At 37.2% G+C, this 16,077-nt stretch overlaps 9 protein-coding genes across 9 annotated transcripts; 6 read left to right on the forward strand and 3 right to left on the reverse strand.

Moving 5' to 3' along the window:
- Positions 1-253: 253 nt before the first annotated feature.
- BDF20DRAFT_564626 (ras family-domain-containing protein) lies at positions 254-1,771 on the forward strand. The gene is made up of 8 exons (XM_053075756.1): positions 254-454; positions 530-588; positions 677-763; positions 837-909; positions 994-1,105; positions 1,181-1,265; positions 1,360-1,435; positions 1,517-1,771. Exons 1-8 carry the CDS (start codon positions 388-390, stop codon positions 1,570-1,572), a joined length of 615 nt encoding a protein of 204 aa, XP_052935675.1. The 5' UTR covers positions 254-387; the 3' UTR covers positions 1,573-1,771.
- A 105-nt stretch (positions 1,772-1,876) lies between these two features.
- BDF20DRAFT_913720 (uncharacterized protein) lies at positions 1,877-2,431 on the forward strand (the record flags this gene model as incomplete). The annotated part of the gene is made up of 1 exon (XM_053084106.1): positions 1,877-2,431. The coding sequence occupies one exon, from the start codon at positions 1,877-1,879 to the stop codon at positions 2,429-2,431; it is 555 nt and encodes a 184-aa protein (XP_052935676.1).
- Positions 2,432-3,337: 906 nt separating this feature from the next.
- Positions 3,338-4,971, reverse strand: BDF20DRAFT_836204 (uncharacterized protein; the record flags this gene model as incomplete). The annotated part of the gene is made up of 4 exons (XM_053078933.1): positions 3,338-3,955; positions 4,077-4,399; positions 4,482-4,622; positions 4,701-4,971. 4 exons carry the CDS (start codon positions 4,969-4,971, stop codon positions 3,338-3,340), a joined length of 1,353 nt encoding a protein of 450 aa, XP_052935677.1.
- A 52-nt stretch (positions 4,972-5,023) lies between these two features.
- Positions 5,024-6,876, forward strand: BDF20DRAFT_874570 (CTD kinase subunit gamma CTK3-domain-containing protein). Its single transcript, XM_053081272.1, has 5 exons — positions 5,024-5,312; positions 5,825-5,998; positions 6,069-6,154; positions 6,238-6,325; positions 6,400-6,876. Exons 1-5 carry the CDS (start codon positions 5,154-5,156, stop codon positions 6,634-6,636), a joined length of 744 nt encoding a protein of 247 aa, XP_052935678.1. The 5' UTR covers positions 5,024-5,153; the 3' UTR covers positions 6,637-6,876.
- Positions 6,877-8,047: 1,171 nt separating this feature from the next.
- Positions 8,048-10,078, forward strand: BDF20DRAFT_874576 (uncharacterized protein). The gene is made up of 4 exons (XM_053081273.1): positions 8,048-8,394; positions 8,468-8,582; positions 8,677-9,305; positions 9,381-10,078. Exons 1-4 carry the CDS (start codon positions 8,187-8,189, stop codon positions 9,845-9,847), a joined length of 1,419 nt encoding a protein of 472 aa, XP_052935679.1. The 5' UTR covers positions 8,048-8,186; the 3' UTR covers positions 9,848-10,078.
- An 874-nt stretch (positions 10,079-10,952) lies between these two features.
- Positions 10,953-11,615, reverse strand: BDF20DRAFT_821696 (uncharacterized protein; the record flags this gene model as incomplete). The annotated part of the gene is made up of 2 exons (XM_053077628.1): positions 10,953-11,327; positions 11,427-11,615. Coding segments are annotated over 2 exons (564 nt in total), but the record flags the coding sequence as incomplete, so codon positions are not given.
- Positions 11,373-12,559, reverse strand: BDF20DRAFT_874577 (uncharacterized protein). The gene has a single exon (XM_053081274.1). It carries the CDS (start codon positions 12,162-12,164, stop codon positions 11,826-11,828), a length of 339 nt encoding a protein of 112 aa, XP_052935681.1. The 5' UTR covers positions 12,165-12,559; the 3' UTR covers positions 11,373-11,825.
- BDF20DRAFT_874578 (uncharacterized protein) lies at positions 12,557-13,651 on the forward strand. Its single transcript, XM_053081275.1, has one exon. It carries the CDS (start codon positions 12,876-12,878, stop codon positions 13,197-13,199), a length of 324 nt encoding a protein of 107 aa, XP_052935682.1. The 5' UTR covers positions 12,557-12,875; the 3' UTR covers positions 13,200-13,651.
- BDF20DRAFT_874581 (alginate lyase-domain-containing protein) lies at positions 13,631-15,767 on the forward strand. The gene is made up of 4 exons (XM_053081276.1): positions 13,631-13,982; positions 14,535-14,592; positions 14,665-14,908; positions 14,985-15,767. The coding sequence occupies exons 1-4, from the start codon at positions 13,962-13,964 to the stop codon at positions 15,601-15,603; spliced, it is 942 nt and encodes a 313-aa protein (XP_052935683.1). The 5' UTR covers positions 13,631-13,961; the 3' UTR covers positions 15,604-15,767.
- Positions 15,768-16,077: the final 310 nt, after the last annotated feature.

Raw genomic sequence — 16,077 nt, forward strand, 5'->3', positions numbered from 1 at the left:
TAGACTTAATATTCTGCAGGTCTTCAACCGGGGCCATGCGTAAGTGCTCCAAATATACAGACCACAAAGAAGTACCATTATTTAAAGAATGCCGATGAACCATTCGATATGTATTAAATAGTGGAATGGAACCAGAAGGTCACATGTAGGGTTTATTGATATCTATTCGCACATAAACGGATATACACAATTCCTGAGTTGCACTAATCAGTGTAAATAATAAGATATAAATAAACAATTCAAACCCGTGCAGCGCATAAAACAAAAGAAGTATCTTAGGACTGAGCGAATCATTGTTTGTTCTTTTATTTCTCTCCCACCTTTTTCTTGTGAGATACAATCATTTCTTCCATCTTCCTTTCCCGCTCTACCGTTTGATAAATCGAAATGACCTCGGCCGAATTTGGCAGCCCTTTACGAAAGTACAAACTTGTCTTTTTAGGAGAACAGAGTGGTAAAATATGCAAATATTGATAATTCACTGAGAGACAGAGGACCGGCGTACTATTATCATCATCTCTTTATTTAGTGGGAAAAACGTCTTTAATCACCCGGTTTATGTACGATACGTTTGACAGTTCCTACCAAGTATGCATCTGTTGTCGTCTACAACCAACAAAATCTGTTTACTTTTTATAACATTATCCTTTGCAATTTTCAACGCCTTCCCTACTAGGCAACAATTGGTATCGATTTCTTGTCGAAAACGATGTATTTAGAGGATAAAACTGTTCGATTACAATTATGGGACACAGCTGGCCAAGTGGGTTCCTGATTTAGTAATTTGAATTGCATTCGACTCTTATAAAATAAGAAAATATACTTGATTATTATAGGAGCGATTCAGAAGCCTGATTCCAAGTTACATACGGGATTCTTCAGTCGCAGTTATTGTTTATGATATTTCAAGTAAATGCTTGCATAAAAGTATCTAAACCCGAGATTAGCTTACAACAACATTTAGTTACTAAGATATATTATTCATTAAATAAGATAAGGAATCCTTCGTTAATACGACCAAATGGATTGATGATGTACGAGCAGAACGAGGAGACGAAGCTATAGTGGTTTTAGTAGGTAATAAGACTGATCTAAACGAAAAAAGGTACAACAGAAAAAATAAAATAAAAATGCAGCCGACGGTAATCAGCTTACTAAATTTTTCTCATTGCATTTAAAGAGCTGTTACAACTGCAGAAGGCGAAAAGAAGGCCAAAGACCTGAACGTTATGTTTATTGAAACCAGTGCGAAGGCAGGACACAATGTAAGCAGAAAAAAAGACAAAAAAATCAAAAAAAAAGAATCTGTTTAATATATATATATATTGCGCTTAACAAACATACAAAACCATTCCTTAGGTCAAGATTTTATTTAGAAAAGTTGCCCAAGCATTACCCGGTATTAACGGAAATGGCATGAATGAAAAGGAGCAGAGTAAGCTTTTAGCATCAGTCCAACAAATACATATAGAGGAGAAGTTAACCAGGATGTCAATCTTTCTTCTTTTATGTTTAGTGCATAAAGTTAGCTTAAACAATTCTGATAAAAATGCTAATGGTTGCGCTTGCTGAATCAAATAAAGGTTAAACATGTTCTAATTATTATCGGCAATCATCTTGATCCTAACGGCGAAGCATAAACGGGCCGCTATGGCTGTGTTGACATCTGATATGATCGAGGATCCTAAGCTGTCCCCAACCGATCTCAATTTATTGCTGCCGTGCTTCTGACAACAGCTCGTTGGCTAAAAATTTTGACCCTTTTTATAGATTTTGAGTGGAGTCAGAAATTAGCGCCTCACTCCTCTTCATCTTTCATTCTTTTTTCCCAAAGATTAGTTTCCGATTTATCATCTCTTTAACCACTAATATAATTATGCCTAACAGTAATAGCAGTAAACGTAGTCGCTCAGCATCTGTTGAGAATATAACATATAATGAAGCTCTATCGAAGCGGTCTCGTATTGACCATAAAGATATGCACCATCATGACAACAGCCACACTAACAATGAGAGTCTATTGAACGAATTATCTGAAGTCTTAAATACTATTAAATCGACACCATCTTCGGGCGAGATCTCTGCAGAAGTGATGGAAACCTTCAAAATATTATTACTAGAAATAGATCAATTGAGCTCGGATGATGCAGAAGCAAGACGTATGAAACAAGAAAGTGAAGATTGCCTAGAATCTTGGTTTGATGACCTACTAGCTCGTTGTGAAGCTGAGGGCGAATTGAATCTTGAAGATTTAGATGCTTTCATAATTGAAAGCAGTGGGGACGATGAAGACGGCGGAGAAAGCGATGCTATTGCAATTGCTATGGCAAGCGCTGCTGCTGACGATGTTGAAGATGAAGAAGAGGATGAGCTCATTATTGTCGATGACGATTCTGAAGTTGGCGGGTCTCAAGTACTTGCCGTTTTATAACCGAAAGTAAGCGACAACATCTTCATTTCATTAGCATATCATCATGTTCCTATACAAAAACTAATTTGCCATTTTATCCCTTCTATCTCTTCTTTGATTGTCGATCTTATTGAAAGAACTCACGATTACAGAGAAGTCAAGGATTTAGAACAATCACAAGCCGCAAAATTTTTACCATCATCGCCCATTCTCCTTTCGTCGTTATAGATCTCACGCACGCACAACTCTCGTAGCAACTGACTATATAGTATTCCTTTATCATTCCGCCATCCATCATTCCGTTGCTAATTGTATCCCTTGTCTTCACATTTTGTTGCTGTCTTACTTCTCTCTCTTTCGCCCTTTTCTATCGCGCACAACTATATATTGTATTATATGTTTTGTTTTTCTTTAAACTTCAGCAGTTGCAGAATACCATTCCGTCTATTTTGGGTAAAGATTTCAGCAAATAAACGGAAAAAGAGAAGCAATTGTTTGTATCCTCAATCACAACTACAGCAGCAGACAACCAAATTGTTACATACATAAAAAGGGGATAAGGGTGAATATGAAGATTCGTATACTCAATAGTCATGACTGAACTGAAATGATGGATGACGGGCATAGCAAAAAGGAAATCAAAAGAAAAAAAGAGTTGAAAATGATGGAATGATTGACTTGGTGGGAAACGATTTATAGACTATGTTCTTTTTATTTACAGTATACATACAAAAAATGGATTTTAGCGCTCAGATAAAAGTCGCATAGCCAGAGTTTTGAAAACATGGATATCGAACATCATTCGCTCTGTATTGACATCTTTTTCATAGAAGAGCAAATCATACAAATTTACTGACAATGTGGTCAATATTCTCGGATAAGGAAGTTTCGAAGGTAAAAATAAGAAACAATGACATGTATTGTTAGCTAATCCCAGCCTCCAACGTCAAGGCCGGTGGCAGTATTAGCAGTTTCCTTCTCTTGCTTTTCGAAAGCAGCCACGATATCAGTCGAGTCAGTGGAATTGGAAGCCTTTTTCTTATCTTTCTTCAGCTTAGTCTTATCGACCACGCCGACCACACCCGTTTGAGCCTTAGTCTGCGACTTATCCACAACTATAGGCGTTGCTGACTCTGCACGCAATGTATCGGTAGGTTTAGCAAAAAATGCATCTTTGTCCTCTACAACCTTCTTCTTCTGCTTTTTAGGATTATGTTCTTCTGTAGTTGTTACTTCAGCAGCACGCTTCAGGGCTTTCACCTTAGTTATATCCTCCCCTTTCATCTTCTTTGGCCTGTTTCTATTCTTCTTATCCAAAACTTCTTCAATATCAGCTTCGCCCATGATAGTATCTGTATCCTTTTCATCTTGTTGTTGTTGCTGCTGCTTTTGTTGCTTCTTCTCCTTTTGCAATTTTATACGTTTCAAACGTTGTTTTTTCTCAACTAAATTCATGTTCTCTTTCTGTTTCTTTTTGCGTTCTAAAAATTTAGGATCGAATCGTTCACCATCCAATATACGTAAAGAAGGCACTAGATCAAGGATCTATTTTGTGTTGTTTATATTGTTATTAGGACAGTGGTGTGAAAGCAAAACATAGTAAGTTTCTGTGCACAATAGTGATGCATCCTTTTGCTTCTAATGATCTCTATTCCTTCTACATTACCTTTTCCAAGTAATCCTTTTTATTAGCAATCGGATTTCCTTTCAAATTGAGATTATGAAGTTTGTTCAGTGAACCCAGTGGAGCAATATCCTTCCAAGAGGAGATGCGATTGTTTCCAAAATCCATGATTTCAAGTGCAGTGCATTTTCGTAATGTTTCAGGTATCGTTGTAATCTTATTATCGTTTAATCGAAGCTCTTTTAAGGCATAGTTGTATGATAGGTCAGGAACTTCCTGTAGTTGATTATGGGCCGCTGAAAGTTTGCTAAGCTCAGCTAAGCTTGATAATCTGGGTACGGTGTCAATTTTGTTATGTGATATGACTATAAAAACAAAAGGAATTTTGTCGTTTACTATAACAATTCAGGCCAAATAGTAGGTTCTCTTAAAAAGTAGATAGCTTACCCAATGTATTCAAATTGAGTAGCGTTTCGATATTTTCAATCTCCAACAAATTGTTATGGTTCAATATAAGAGCTTTCAATTGCTTGAGCCGAGTAATATGTGGACTCATGTGTACTAATTGATTATGACTGACATTCAAAACTACATTGGACCATAAGGACAATCGATTTCCTTAGTATTATGCACTGATGAAAGCAAAAGCTACATTTTACTGTGTACCATTCAATGTTTTCAAATGCTGAAAACCTGTAAAATCTTTGAACTTATTATTTGATAAATTTAAAAGCGTCAAGTGTTCAAGGTCTCTTAATCCAGTGATCGAATTCTCGTCCTGTAAATCATTGTCAGATAAATTAAGACGACGTAATTCTTTACAAGCTGATATATCGTCGACTACATCAATATTTCTCTTTTTGACATCTATAATTTTAAGCTCTTCAAGTGATTGGCCTTCATAGATTTCAGAAATGATCTGCGTCGTTAACTTCATTGTAGAGGAACTGAGCAGAATGGTTAAGTCTTTGAAGACGCTCAATTTTTCGGTTTTTTCCCTTTTCAAAAGTTCTAGAAAGTCACATTAAACAGTCTTGCATAAATATAACATGAGTGCCAAGTAAATTTCTGTGATTGTTGTTGTTGACCTGTTTCTCTCAGTTTGTTTGACTCACCACCATGGCAGAAGATCCTTTTCAATGTAGACTGAACTTTTTATCACTATTAGATAAACTTAATGCATCGCAGCAGTCTATAACCAAAGTTGCAGCGTATGCCATGAGATATAGAAAATTATCAGAAGATCTGTATAGCTGTTTATTAGAAGAACTTGAACAGGTAAGAGGAACCCTTTCAATTGATCCCATATATATATAAGCCAGCTTTCTTTCTGCAGTTCATAAACCTCCAAAAGAAGACGATAGAATAGAAGATTTAGCTTTATATTCTATTGATCTCCAATGTGAGGCCTTTTTTTATATACCCTGACATCGACAACGCACGAGTTATCCAACTATTTCATTCATGCTTTTTTTGGTAATGAAGTATAAAGCGTTTCTTCAGCCACTGTCTACTTGTCACACTATATGACACGCTTTATTACTTTTACTCTTTCCTGTCCCTCTAATTCTTCGATTAGCTACTATGTTATATCGTTGTCATTGATAAAATCGAATATTCATTTCCATCATGGCCATAATTCAACCCTATTCATCACAGAAATTTGTACAGAATCCCTTTCTCCCAACCCTTTTTTTTTTTCTCATTTTACTTTGAAACATTTAAATTACAAAACAGTAAATATTAACAAGTTTCTAAACATCTACCACATAATAAATTGTATACGATAGGCGTCCTTAAACGCTAGGCTAAATATAATATATGTGCTTGATGCCATATTCACCGCCAGTCAAAAATCAAAATATTCAGGCTATCTAGACTTGACACGACCCGATTTACCTCGCATCGTCAATGCAGTAGTGGCGAATGGGCCAGGAGTTGTCAATATACCCAATACACAGAAGGTAAGTCCGTTGTTAGATTATGGTTCTCTTCTACTATCAAAAAGATTTAATCTTTTCGTTTCTGTTCCAGATTTTGGCAAACTGGAAAAGGAAAGGCTATTTTGACAGTAAAGAACTTGAAGAAGCAGAAAAGGCATTATTAGAATTAGCATCAAGGTAAATAACGTACAAGATATTGGGTGATTTGCAGTTCCTCTAACATGAGAGTTTCAATTTTTGCTTTCCCTACTCCCCTATAGCATTAGCACGCATACAGAAAAAACCCTTACATCAGAAACTTTCTCGAAAGAAGATGTTCTGCGTCGAATGGAAGAAGATAGGGAAAGGGTAAAGTAACCGTATGTCTGACACAAGCAAAGAGGTAGTCATCGCTAATAACTATTATGTAATTTCGTAAATAGCATAAACGTATGAAAGAAGAGATTTGGATCAGACCAGCAGATGAGAGTAAGGATGCTGAATTTGAAGAGTTTTGGGAAGATATCGATGCATTGGATCTTGAAAAAGACTATGGATATATGATGACGCAGAATAAATTACGGCTACCAGATTTTCCATGGCACACTATTCTAGAACAGGACCTCGAGCAGCAACCACGAGAACGGTCGCCTGGATCAGCAGCAATAGATACTGCTTGATAGAACCAAAAAGATTATTATATTTATATCAGATATTTGGGTTTATATCGTTTTTATCGAAATGCTGAACTACTGTAACTTTTTTTTTAAATAAAAAAAGAATTTATTGAAGATATTTCGAAAAGGCAATGGAAAGACTTTCCTGTTGGACGTAGCTTTTAAAGCCACATGAAGGCTTATCAAGGTCAATTTTGTCCTGTTTATATGGCATACTGGATGGGGGAGAGAAGACTTTCAGACAAGAAGATCTGTAAGTATTCTATAATTGAAATCCCTCAAAGATAAAGTTTCAAACATTTTGAGCAGTGCAGAATTTGAAGTGAGCTTTTAAAAAATGGTATATTAAACTTTAAAAGCGTAAGATTTGTATGTAATATGCCTCAATAGAAACTATACAATATCCTTTAGTAGTATATTTGCCATTAATTAGTACATTTGAGCCAAAACAACAGGTGATTTCTAACAAAAGCATCCGATATAGGATTGTGCAACAGAAGAAATATTTCCTGGTCTGTAGTCGTACGACCAATATGTTACCTGTGTTAGAGCAGTACTGCTGAGGATCGTACTGCAAGCGCTATCTCATTTACCTGCTATGAAGGCAAAGTTATTGCAAGAACTCTATATTACGCTAATGGAAGTGCAGTGTTCACGTTTTTCCGAATTTCATGCACGGTGATAATAAAGGCCTGTTACGTACGGACAAATTAATGCCTTGGCCAACAAGGATTTCACGTTCTGCAATAAGATCTTCCTTTAAATAACCATGTCAAATAACATGTGTGCATAAACACAAATTCAAGAGCGGAGAGTTCCAGGTTTCAGGGATCTTTTTAAATCAAATATAAACTGTTGATGATCATCAAGTAATCTATTTTTTCTTGACTGTATCTACTTATCGTTCAATAAAAAAAAAGACGCAATGTTGAATAAACTATAGCAATCAATGCGGTTATCAAAAGAGCCGAAAAAAGCCAAACAATCAACTGTGGCTGCGACCAATCAAACAATTACGTGAAAATTTTTTATTGGACTTTTCAAAAACAAATGATTTAAAAAAAAAAAAAAATATCTTTACCCGACTGAAAAAGCCGGTTCCTGATCGAGCGATGGGATTATTTTTGAATTGAACACAGAAGGCTCGAACAAAATGCATACAAGTATTGAAAGCATCAATTACCATCATGAATATTATGCAAGGTTTGGTACAACCATACTAGCTGTTACACGCATTAGTAACAAGTATCGAGTGGAAAGGAACAGTAAATGCTTCAAGGCGTATACGAACTTTGGAATACGATATCGATGTAGTTTCAAAAAATCTGAGTCAGAACACACACCACAGAAGTCTTGCTATTTATAAGGAAACTATATAAAATGAAGCCATTTTTTCTAAATTCTTCAATAAGTAAAAAGAAAGTCTTTCTTCCTATCACTATCACACCTTCTTCAGAATATTTTCATGCTTTTTCGCGGCTAACTTACAGCAACTCTATTCAAACTACAGTTTTAGTCATACATAACTCATATATCTATTCAAAGCGACCAACATGTTGAACGTTTACCCAATACAGTTGTCTCAAACACCTGAATTCCGTATTCAACTTGAAGATGATGAAGTTTGTCTACATGGTATGCCAGAGGAATCGGCGGGTGTCATCCTACGAGGCAGCATTCTATTGAACTGTCATGAACCCTTGAAAGTCAAATCAATCACAATGAAACTTATCGGTGTAACAAACGTCGATTGGGTTGAAGGTAAAGCTCAATATTCAGAAATTGAAATAGAACTCTATGGCCTAAACTGACTGAACTGTTTGGGCAAAAATAGGTTCGGGATCTCATCAACGACGCTTCAGAGAAGAACATAAAGTTATCGAGAAAGAATACACATTTTTAAAACTGCAAAAGAAACCATACCACCTAAGTTCAGGCCAATACAAATGGTAAGGGCTCATTATCAGAAGTGAAACCAACAAATAGCGGAGCCGCGCAGATCTTAACTTTTTTTTTTTTTTTTTTTTTTTTTCTGTCATTAAGGGATTTTCAGGTACCGTTGCCAGGTACTCTACCAGAAACAATCCATCATGAAATGGGCCAGGTGTCCTATAGATTGAAAGCTTATTGTGAAAGGCCCAAATTTTATACGAATTATGTCGATAAGAAAACGATCAAAGTGAAAAGAATTGCTTTGCCATCATCTTCAATGGAAATGTCTCAGTCGGTTATTATTTCCAACATTTGGACAGATAAAGTCGGTTATGATATTAGCTTACCCAGTAAAGTATTCTGCACGAACAAGTCCATACCTATCTCATTTGATTTGGTTCCTATTGCCCCAGATCTTCGGGTCAATTGGATTACATGCGTACTGAAAGAATACGTTACCTGTACAACTACCTCTGGCTCTACACCAGCGCTATTATCTTCGTCAACTTCACCATCAAGTCTTTCCCACAGTAAAACGGAAGGCCGAATTATTAATTACATAAGAGATGATCATGTTACTATAGATGAGACAACGGGACAGATAAGCAGAACCGAACTTCTTCGTGTACCAGACGAAGACTCGAGTGAGGTGAATTACGACATGTGCAGTGACTTAATCCAAGTGAAGCACAAGCTTAAATTTACCGTTTCTTTATTGAATGCAGATGGCCACCTTTCTGGTAAGGATTTCATCCGCTCGTCATGAATTCACTCATCCTGAACTCAACCTGACCTGTCTTGTCTTGCAATTTTAGAATTAAGAGCAGCTATTCCAGTCGTTATAGCTCCTTTACTTCCTGAAGATGAAAACGTTCTTCCCGCTTACGAGGATATATGGCGATCTATCCCCTGCAATCCTGAATTATTTGCGCAGATGATTGCTCTCAATGGAATATCTGCACCTCCACTTTCAACATCACCATTATCACAGTCACCACAACTTGTCGCGTCCGACTCAAGCTCGACATTATCTTCATTATCATCGGTCAACTCCTCGTCTGCAATCAGTAGCAGTAATAATAATAGTAACCGTCATGACGGCAGTTCCTTTTCAGAAGACGACCTTTTAATTATGCCTCCTGCTACCGCTTTCCCATCTGCTGGATTGATGGGCTTGGATCTTTCACGTTGTCCTTCTTATAGTACAGCTTTGCGCACAGGCGCACCTTCTTGTGCATTATTATCATCTCTTCCATCTTATGAGTCCACTATAGCGGCATAGACTTACAATTCACATCGTAAGATGACTTTCCATCTTTGTCAAATATTTATATCCTGATTCGATTCTCTGTACATAGCCTAATGTAATATGTATATAAGATATACATATATACGTTTATCTCAGTTGAAAGTATATCCTATTGCCATCCCTGTAACTTTTAATTTTACTTGTATTTTTAACTGTACTATATCTTTTTCGCTTGGAAATAAAAGAAGCGTCAATTTTTAAAAAGGAGTATTACGCTTTTGGGTTTTGAAAGATTGTTCCCTCCGAGGTCCTATTGAGCATCAAGAAAGTGCATGCTTTAAGTCACTTAAATGAGGTTCTGAACTTTGAACAGGTAAGATTATCCACTAGCTTTGAACAACAATTTAGTATATATTGTTCTTCTTTGAGTCAATAAGGCTAACTAGTCTTCTAATTAGGGACGTTTGAATGCAAAGTACTTTATTCTTTAAACTTAGTCATTGAGTGCATCCTTTTTTTTTTCTAAAAAAAATGAGAAAAAAGCCGAAGAACCGGATAACCAGATAGGCAACTGTTCCGAAAAATGAATATAACATAAATCTGTATACTTGGTGTTTATCATCCCCTTGCCATTTCATCGCTCTATCCCTTAAAATTGTTGATCAAGCGAGAAAAGTTTACGATAGGTTATGCTGGAATCTTTGATTTTTTTTTTTTGGTTAGAGCGAATTTGATGCGCTGCATTGTCTTTCTGTTTAAGCCTCCAAGTATTTTACAGCTGTTTTGATAAACTCTAAAGCACACGGTATAATTTGGTCAATCCAAATGTCCTTTCAATCTTAAATGAGGATAAGATTTCGGTTGCATTCGCTTGCAAAATCTGTTAGGATTCATTTTGTTGTTTGTAGTAACTTCAATTCCAAATCCTGAGCTGCATTCCCGTTGAGTGACCAGAGAAATAAAGCTTATGTTTTGTAGTTATCAATAGCCAAACGTTCAAGAGCAATTTATAACAATGGGAAACTGCTCCAACGATAAAAATTCATTTTGCTTTTCCTGTTGCTGACTTAAATACTGTGATTTGGATGGAAGAGGTCTCTTATTATATGGTGCAATTATCTTCATGATATATTTGAGTTCAATAATCCTGCATGTAGCGGTAGACTGTAGCTTTAGAGATGGTTAATCCCCGGAATTTGTCTGTCATTGCTTCCATCAATTGATCAACAGTTGCTGTCGACTTCTCATAGAAATATTCTATTACAAACTTTTTTGTATCCTTGGCGAGCTCTCCTTCTGGTTCGATGATTGGGGGCCGGCCCAAAGGTTTGAAGAGAGAGTCAGAGTCCTCCTGCCATGCCTTGTACCATCTCTGAACGCTCATGGGTTGCAGGTTAAGCTCTAAGGCTACGGCACGGGCACTGTTCTTTGGATGAATATCAACCAAATGAGCAGCTTCGGCTTTGATTTCATCCCTAACACGAACATTATGTGGCTGTCGTCGTACTGGCTTCTTACGCTTCTTATCATCAACGACAGCTTCTTTCATAACAGTGTCGGCTTTTTCGCTCTTAACTTTCTCTTCTGTCACTTTTGCTTGTTCTACGGCAACTCTGAGCTTCTCAGCTTCCTCTACAGTAGCTTTCTCATGCTCGGCTTGTTCAATTTTAGCTCGTTCTTGCAGATAGGTAGTGTGCGAGCTTACATCCTCTAATTGACGAGGAGCTCCCTCTTCAACAATTTCCATGGAATCGTTCCCATTTTCATCAACAATGTTTCCTTGACCGCCCTCAAAAAATAAAAAAAGTAGAAGTGCTCATGTTATATCAGTTGAAAATATTAGGAAAAGCGAGTAAAAGTGAACAGGGACGGATGCGACATGTTTTTTCCCTTTGAGTGCGACATACTTTTCTTCAGAAAGCGCGACATAATTTGCCTAAAAACATGCGACATTTTTTCTCTAGATAACTGGTGGGCAACAGGCAAAAGTGGCTCTGATGTTTCAAGGTTTCTAGCAGTGATTACAGAATTGGTTGCCAGCGTTGCTAAACAAACAGCTAGTTAGGTAGTCTACACTCTCATCCTGTATAGATAAAGAGCCTGTGGCTCCGTATCTGGAGACTTTGAGATCAAATTCTTTCGGGTTCCTTGCCATGATCGTTACTCTAGTTGGAGGAGAGGCTGTTGAGTTTGGTTGTATAAAATGAATGTCCTGAAACAAAAGCGTTCCAATAGCGGACCGAGGACACCACATGGTTGCGATTGTCAATAATACGATTGCTTTTTGTTGAAGGTCGTATAGGAAGAGCTCTTCTGTAGGTGGGCATGATTTGAAATAGTTGATTAACATTTGTATATCGAATAGCTCTTGCTGAGCTTTTGGTACTAGTTTTCGTCGTCGACGTCGGGCAGCAAAGAATGTAACCACTGACGGATTCGACGCAAGAGGAGGCTTGTTTGGATGGATCACTTGAAATACTGAGGCAATTGCTGATCTACTGGATTTTTCGGCAAATTTGACACAAATCTCATTTCATTGCAGTCTATTGTTGACTTGTTTGGCAGTGAAAAAAAGCAAAAATCCTTCACTTTTCAATTTTTTATTCAAAAATGTGCCTTGATACTCAAATGATGGAATTGAAGCTAGCAGAAGACGTCGAAGAAACTACAACAGAAGTCTATCTGAGTCTTATGAGCTTGATGCGAGCGAATCAAAATCTTGAATCTGATCTCTCTGCGATGGAAATAGACAAGGAAATCAACTTTGAGCTCTAGTCAGAAACCGAACAATCTGAGGAAGAAGAAACCATCTCTTCGGACGCAGTTCTGAACAATGCTGAAGTCGATAATACTGTACAGGAGTAAGAAGTAAAGGTTGCTAGTTTTGCGGCAATGTTAGCTAATAAAACAAACGAACAAGATTCTACAAAACGAGGCAAATACAGAAACTACTCAGTTGAGCAGATTGCCAAGTCTATAACATAAGTGAAATGGTACCAGTGACCGTTGGTCCCGTTGAGTCGGGTATAACAGAGCGTTCAGCTTACCGTTATAGAAAGCAATGGGACGAACCGGGACAGTAGCTAGAAACAAACGCAGAAGACGTACAGGGACGGTTTCTCAGTTAAAGGAGCAGCTCAGTTTGTATATACGAAAATCAGTAGATGATAATTCTGGAATAACAATTGCAGCAATTCATGAGTTGCTGCTTGAACAGTTTCCGGACTTAACTATAACAAAATCGTTGGTTTATAGACATATTAAAAATGAATGCGCCTTGAGCTTCAAACGGTTAGAGAAATTAACGCAAGAGCGTAACTCTGAAAAAACCATATTTCAGAGAAAAGAATGTGTTGAAGCATCGAAAAATATAGTTCGAAAGTAATTGTGTGTTCCTTGACGAAGCAGACTTTAACCTTCATATAACTCGCAATCGTGGATGGTCTAGAAAAGGTGAACCAGCAAAAATAAAGGTAGGTGCCAACAAAGAAAGGAACAAGTGTAACCATTTTGGGTGCTATATCTGCTCAGGGTGTAATCGATTTATCATTGAGAAAACCAACAACTGTTACTGGTAGCAAGAAAAGAAAAGCTGATGGCGATGTAATTGAAACAACTGCCCCAAGTGGGTAATAGGACCGAGTATTTTCTTTTTTATTTGAACAATGTGATGGATGTTCTCGACAAAATAACATGAAAGGCTTCTGCATTGTTATGGACAATGCTCCAATCCATAAGCCAACAACAGTTCGTGAATGTATTGAAAAAAAGGGATACAAATGCGTCTATCTACCACCGTATTCACCCTTTTTAAATCCAATCGAGGAATTTTGGTCAAAAGTAAAACTTGGTGTTGAAAGACGACCTTTTAATGAGGGAGAAACGCTCACTCCAAAAATTATGAAGTTATGCACAAGAGTGGCTTTGGAAGATTATAAAGGTTGGATAAGGCATTCTGAAAGTTTCCTTCAGAGATGCCTTGATCAGGAAAAGAACCTTTAATAAGCACTGCCATTTTTGATTCAAAGTTACTGCCAATAAAATCCTAATCCTTTGCCAAAATATTTCCCAAATCACTGCCATTAAAAGATGTGATTCTCTGCCAAAATTACGAAAATACTCTGCCAAATTTGCCGAAAATTCCAGTATGTCACATGCAACCACGAAGGTTCAAAAGTCGATTGAGCGGCATGAAACATATTTTCTTTTTTTATATACAGCTGTTGAGTAATTAAAACTGAATCCTATTTGAACTTACCTTTCTTAACTGTTATCCACCACCCAAAAAGTTGAAAAGAAGGCAAATGGGTCCGAGAAAGCCAGAGATAGAGTATATTTCGCTGAGGAAGCTTCAATCGCAGAAGGAAAAGGGAGTGACTGATCTTACAAAGGAAGCCTACAAAAGTTTAGAGAAACTTGCGAACAATGCTCTTAAAAGTGATCCCTTCAGTATCACAATCGAGAAAAAACCACCTCATATTGCACCTTCAGGAGATCCAAGGGATTTTCTTAGCTATGCACCGTAAGTGATTTTATAGTGTCTCTTTTGAATTTTTTGAAAACCCCTCTAGCTACCCTATGTTAGACTAACATTTTCTGTTATCGTTTGTGCAGATATTGGTGGCCTGTGAGTATCATTTATATAGTTGACGGCATGAATAGTACATAACGAACTGTCAAATCTTATAATAATTTTACTCATTTAATTTAACAATAAAAGGAAAATCCAAACGATATCAACACTAAATATATAAGGAAGGATGGCAAACGAAACCCAGGTAAATTTAGTAACCATGCCGTTAGTCAATAATACATGCAATTTATATGATGCTAATCGATATTAACTTTAGACATTGCAATTGTGAAGGATCAAACTAATTTAGAAGCTATCGCGGAAAGTTTGACGTTTCTCTGCCTCGGATTTTATCTTTTGATGAATGAGAATTATGCCAAGCATGCCGTGACACTGTTGGATGCATTTTTTGTGAACGAAAGCACACGTATGAACCCTAATCTAAACTATGCGCAGTTCATCCGCGGGCCGCAAAATACAACAAAACTGGGTAGAGGTGAAGGCGTTATCAGCGCTCGCTTGTAATTATCACAATTTTCTGACTTTTGGTAGTAGCTTGTTTATGATCATTTTTAACTTTTGATTTTTGCATTCTAGCTTAACACGTATTGCCAACCTTTTACCTCTATTAACTAATTATGGGGGATACAACGCTATACAACAACCTGTTTATAATTGGTTTAACGCTTACTTAAATTGGCTCAAAACAAGTCCTGTGGCTCTGGAAGCTGCCAATGCCAAAAACAACATTCATTCATGGTATAATGTACAATTAGCAGCAATTGAACAGTATGTTAACCCAGCTTCGCCAGACATTCCCAATCGATTGCGTCACTTCTTTAACCAAACGGTACCCAAGCAAATTGATCGTAGGACTGGCGATCAGCCGTTAGAATCGCAACGAACGCGGCCTTTTCATTATCTTGCGTTCAATTTACAAGCCATCCTTTTTTTGACTGAATTAGCTTACGATTATGGCATTGAGATAGGTCCTATGACCCCCCCTCTAATCCGCTCAGCAACATGCCATATCAGCAAATTTGCTGATGACCCTAATGTAGATATTACAGTAGCTGCTCGTTGTGCTGAGATCGTTGTAGGCCGTTTGGAAGATCCTAATAATACTTGTCATAACTTCATTCAGAGAGCACATACATGTAAATTCTCTGAAAAGCTCAGTGGGCCGAAAAATGCTCTGAGCATACTATGGTCTTGATTTGAATAAAGTACATCCTGCTCTTTTAACTATTATGTGCTTCACAGAATTAAGATTCGCAAGTGTTAAGGAGAGGTTTATTCTAGAAACATCATAATAGGCGGAAAGTATCAAGAAAGCAAATTTAAGCAGTAATATATTTTACTTAACAAAAAAAAAAAAACCTGACTTGGAGTGCTACCCAGCTTCTTTGGTTATTCATTTTATGAACGCTCCACAACAACAGGAAGCAAAATAAATGATAAGCGGCGAAAGAGGTCTTGGTATACAGTTTTAATCTAGAAATAATCGTTCTAAAGATCATATCTGATGCTATTGAGGAAAGGGAAAAGGGGGTAGCGCATTTCCACAAAGAAGAAAGATACTTCTCTTAGTCGCCTTACATTTGAGTCTCATTGATAAATGGAGACCCTCTATAGCTTGCTGATTGTTGTTTGCTATTCTTCCTGCTGTATGCATTTCTGCATTTTGGAA

Source organism: Mycotypha africana (genome assembly GCF_025528875.1).
Source record: "Mycotypha africana strain NRRL 2978 chromosome Unknown BDF20scaffold_6, whole genome shotgun sequence".
In the NCBI taxonomy this organism is placed as follows: domain Eukaryota; kingdom Fungi; phylum Mucoromycota; class Mucoromycetes; order Mucorales; family Mycotyphaceae; genus Mycotypha; species Mycotypha africana.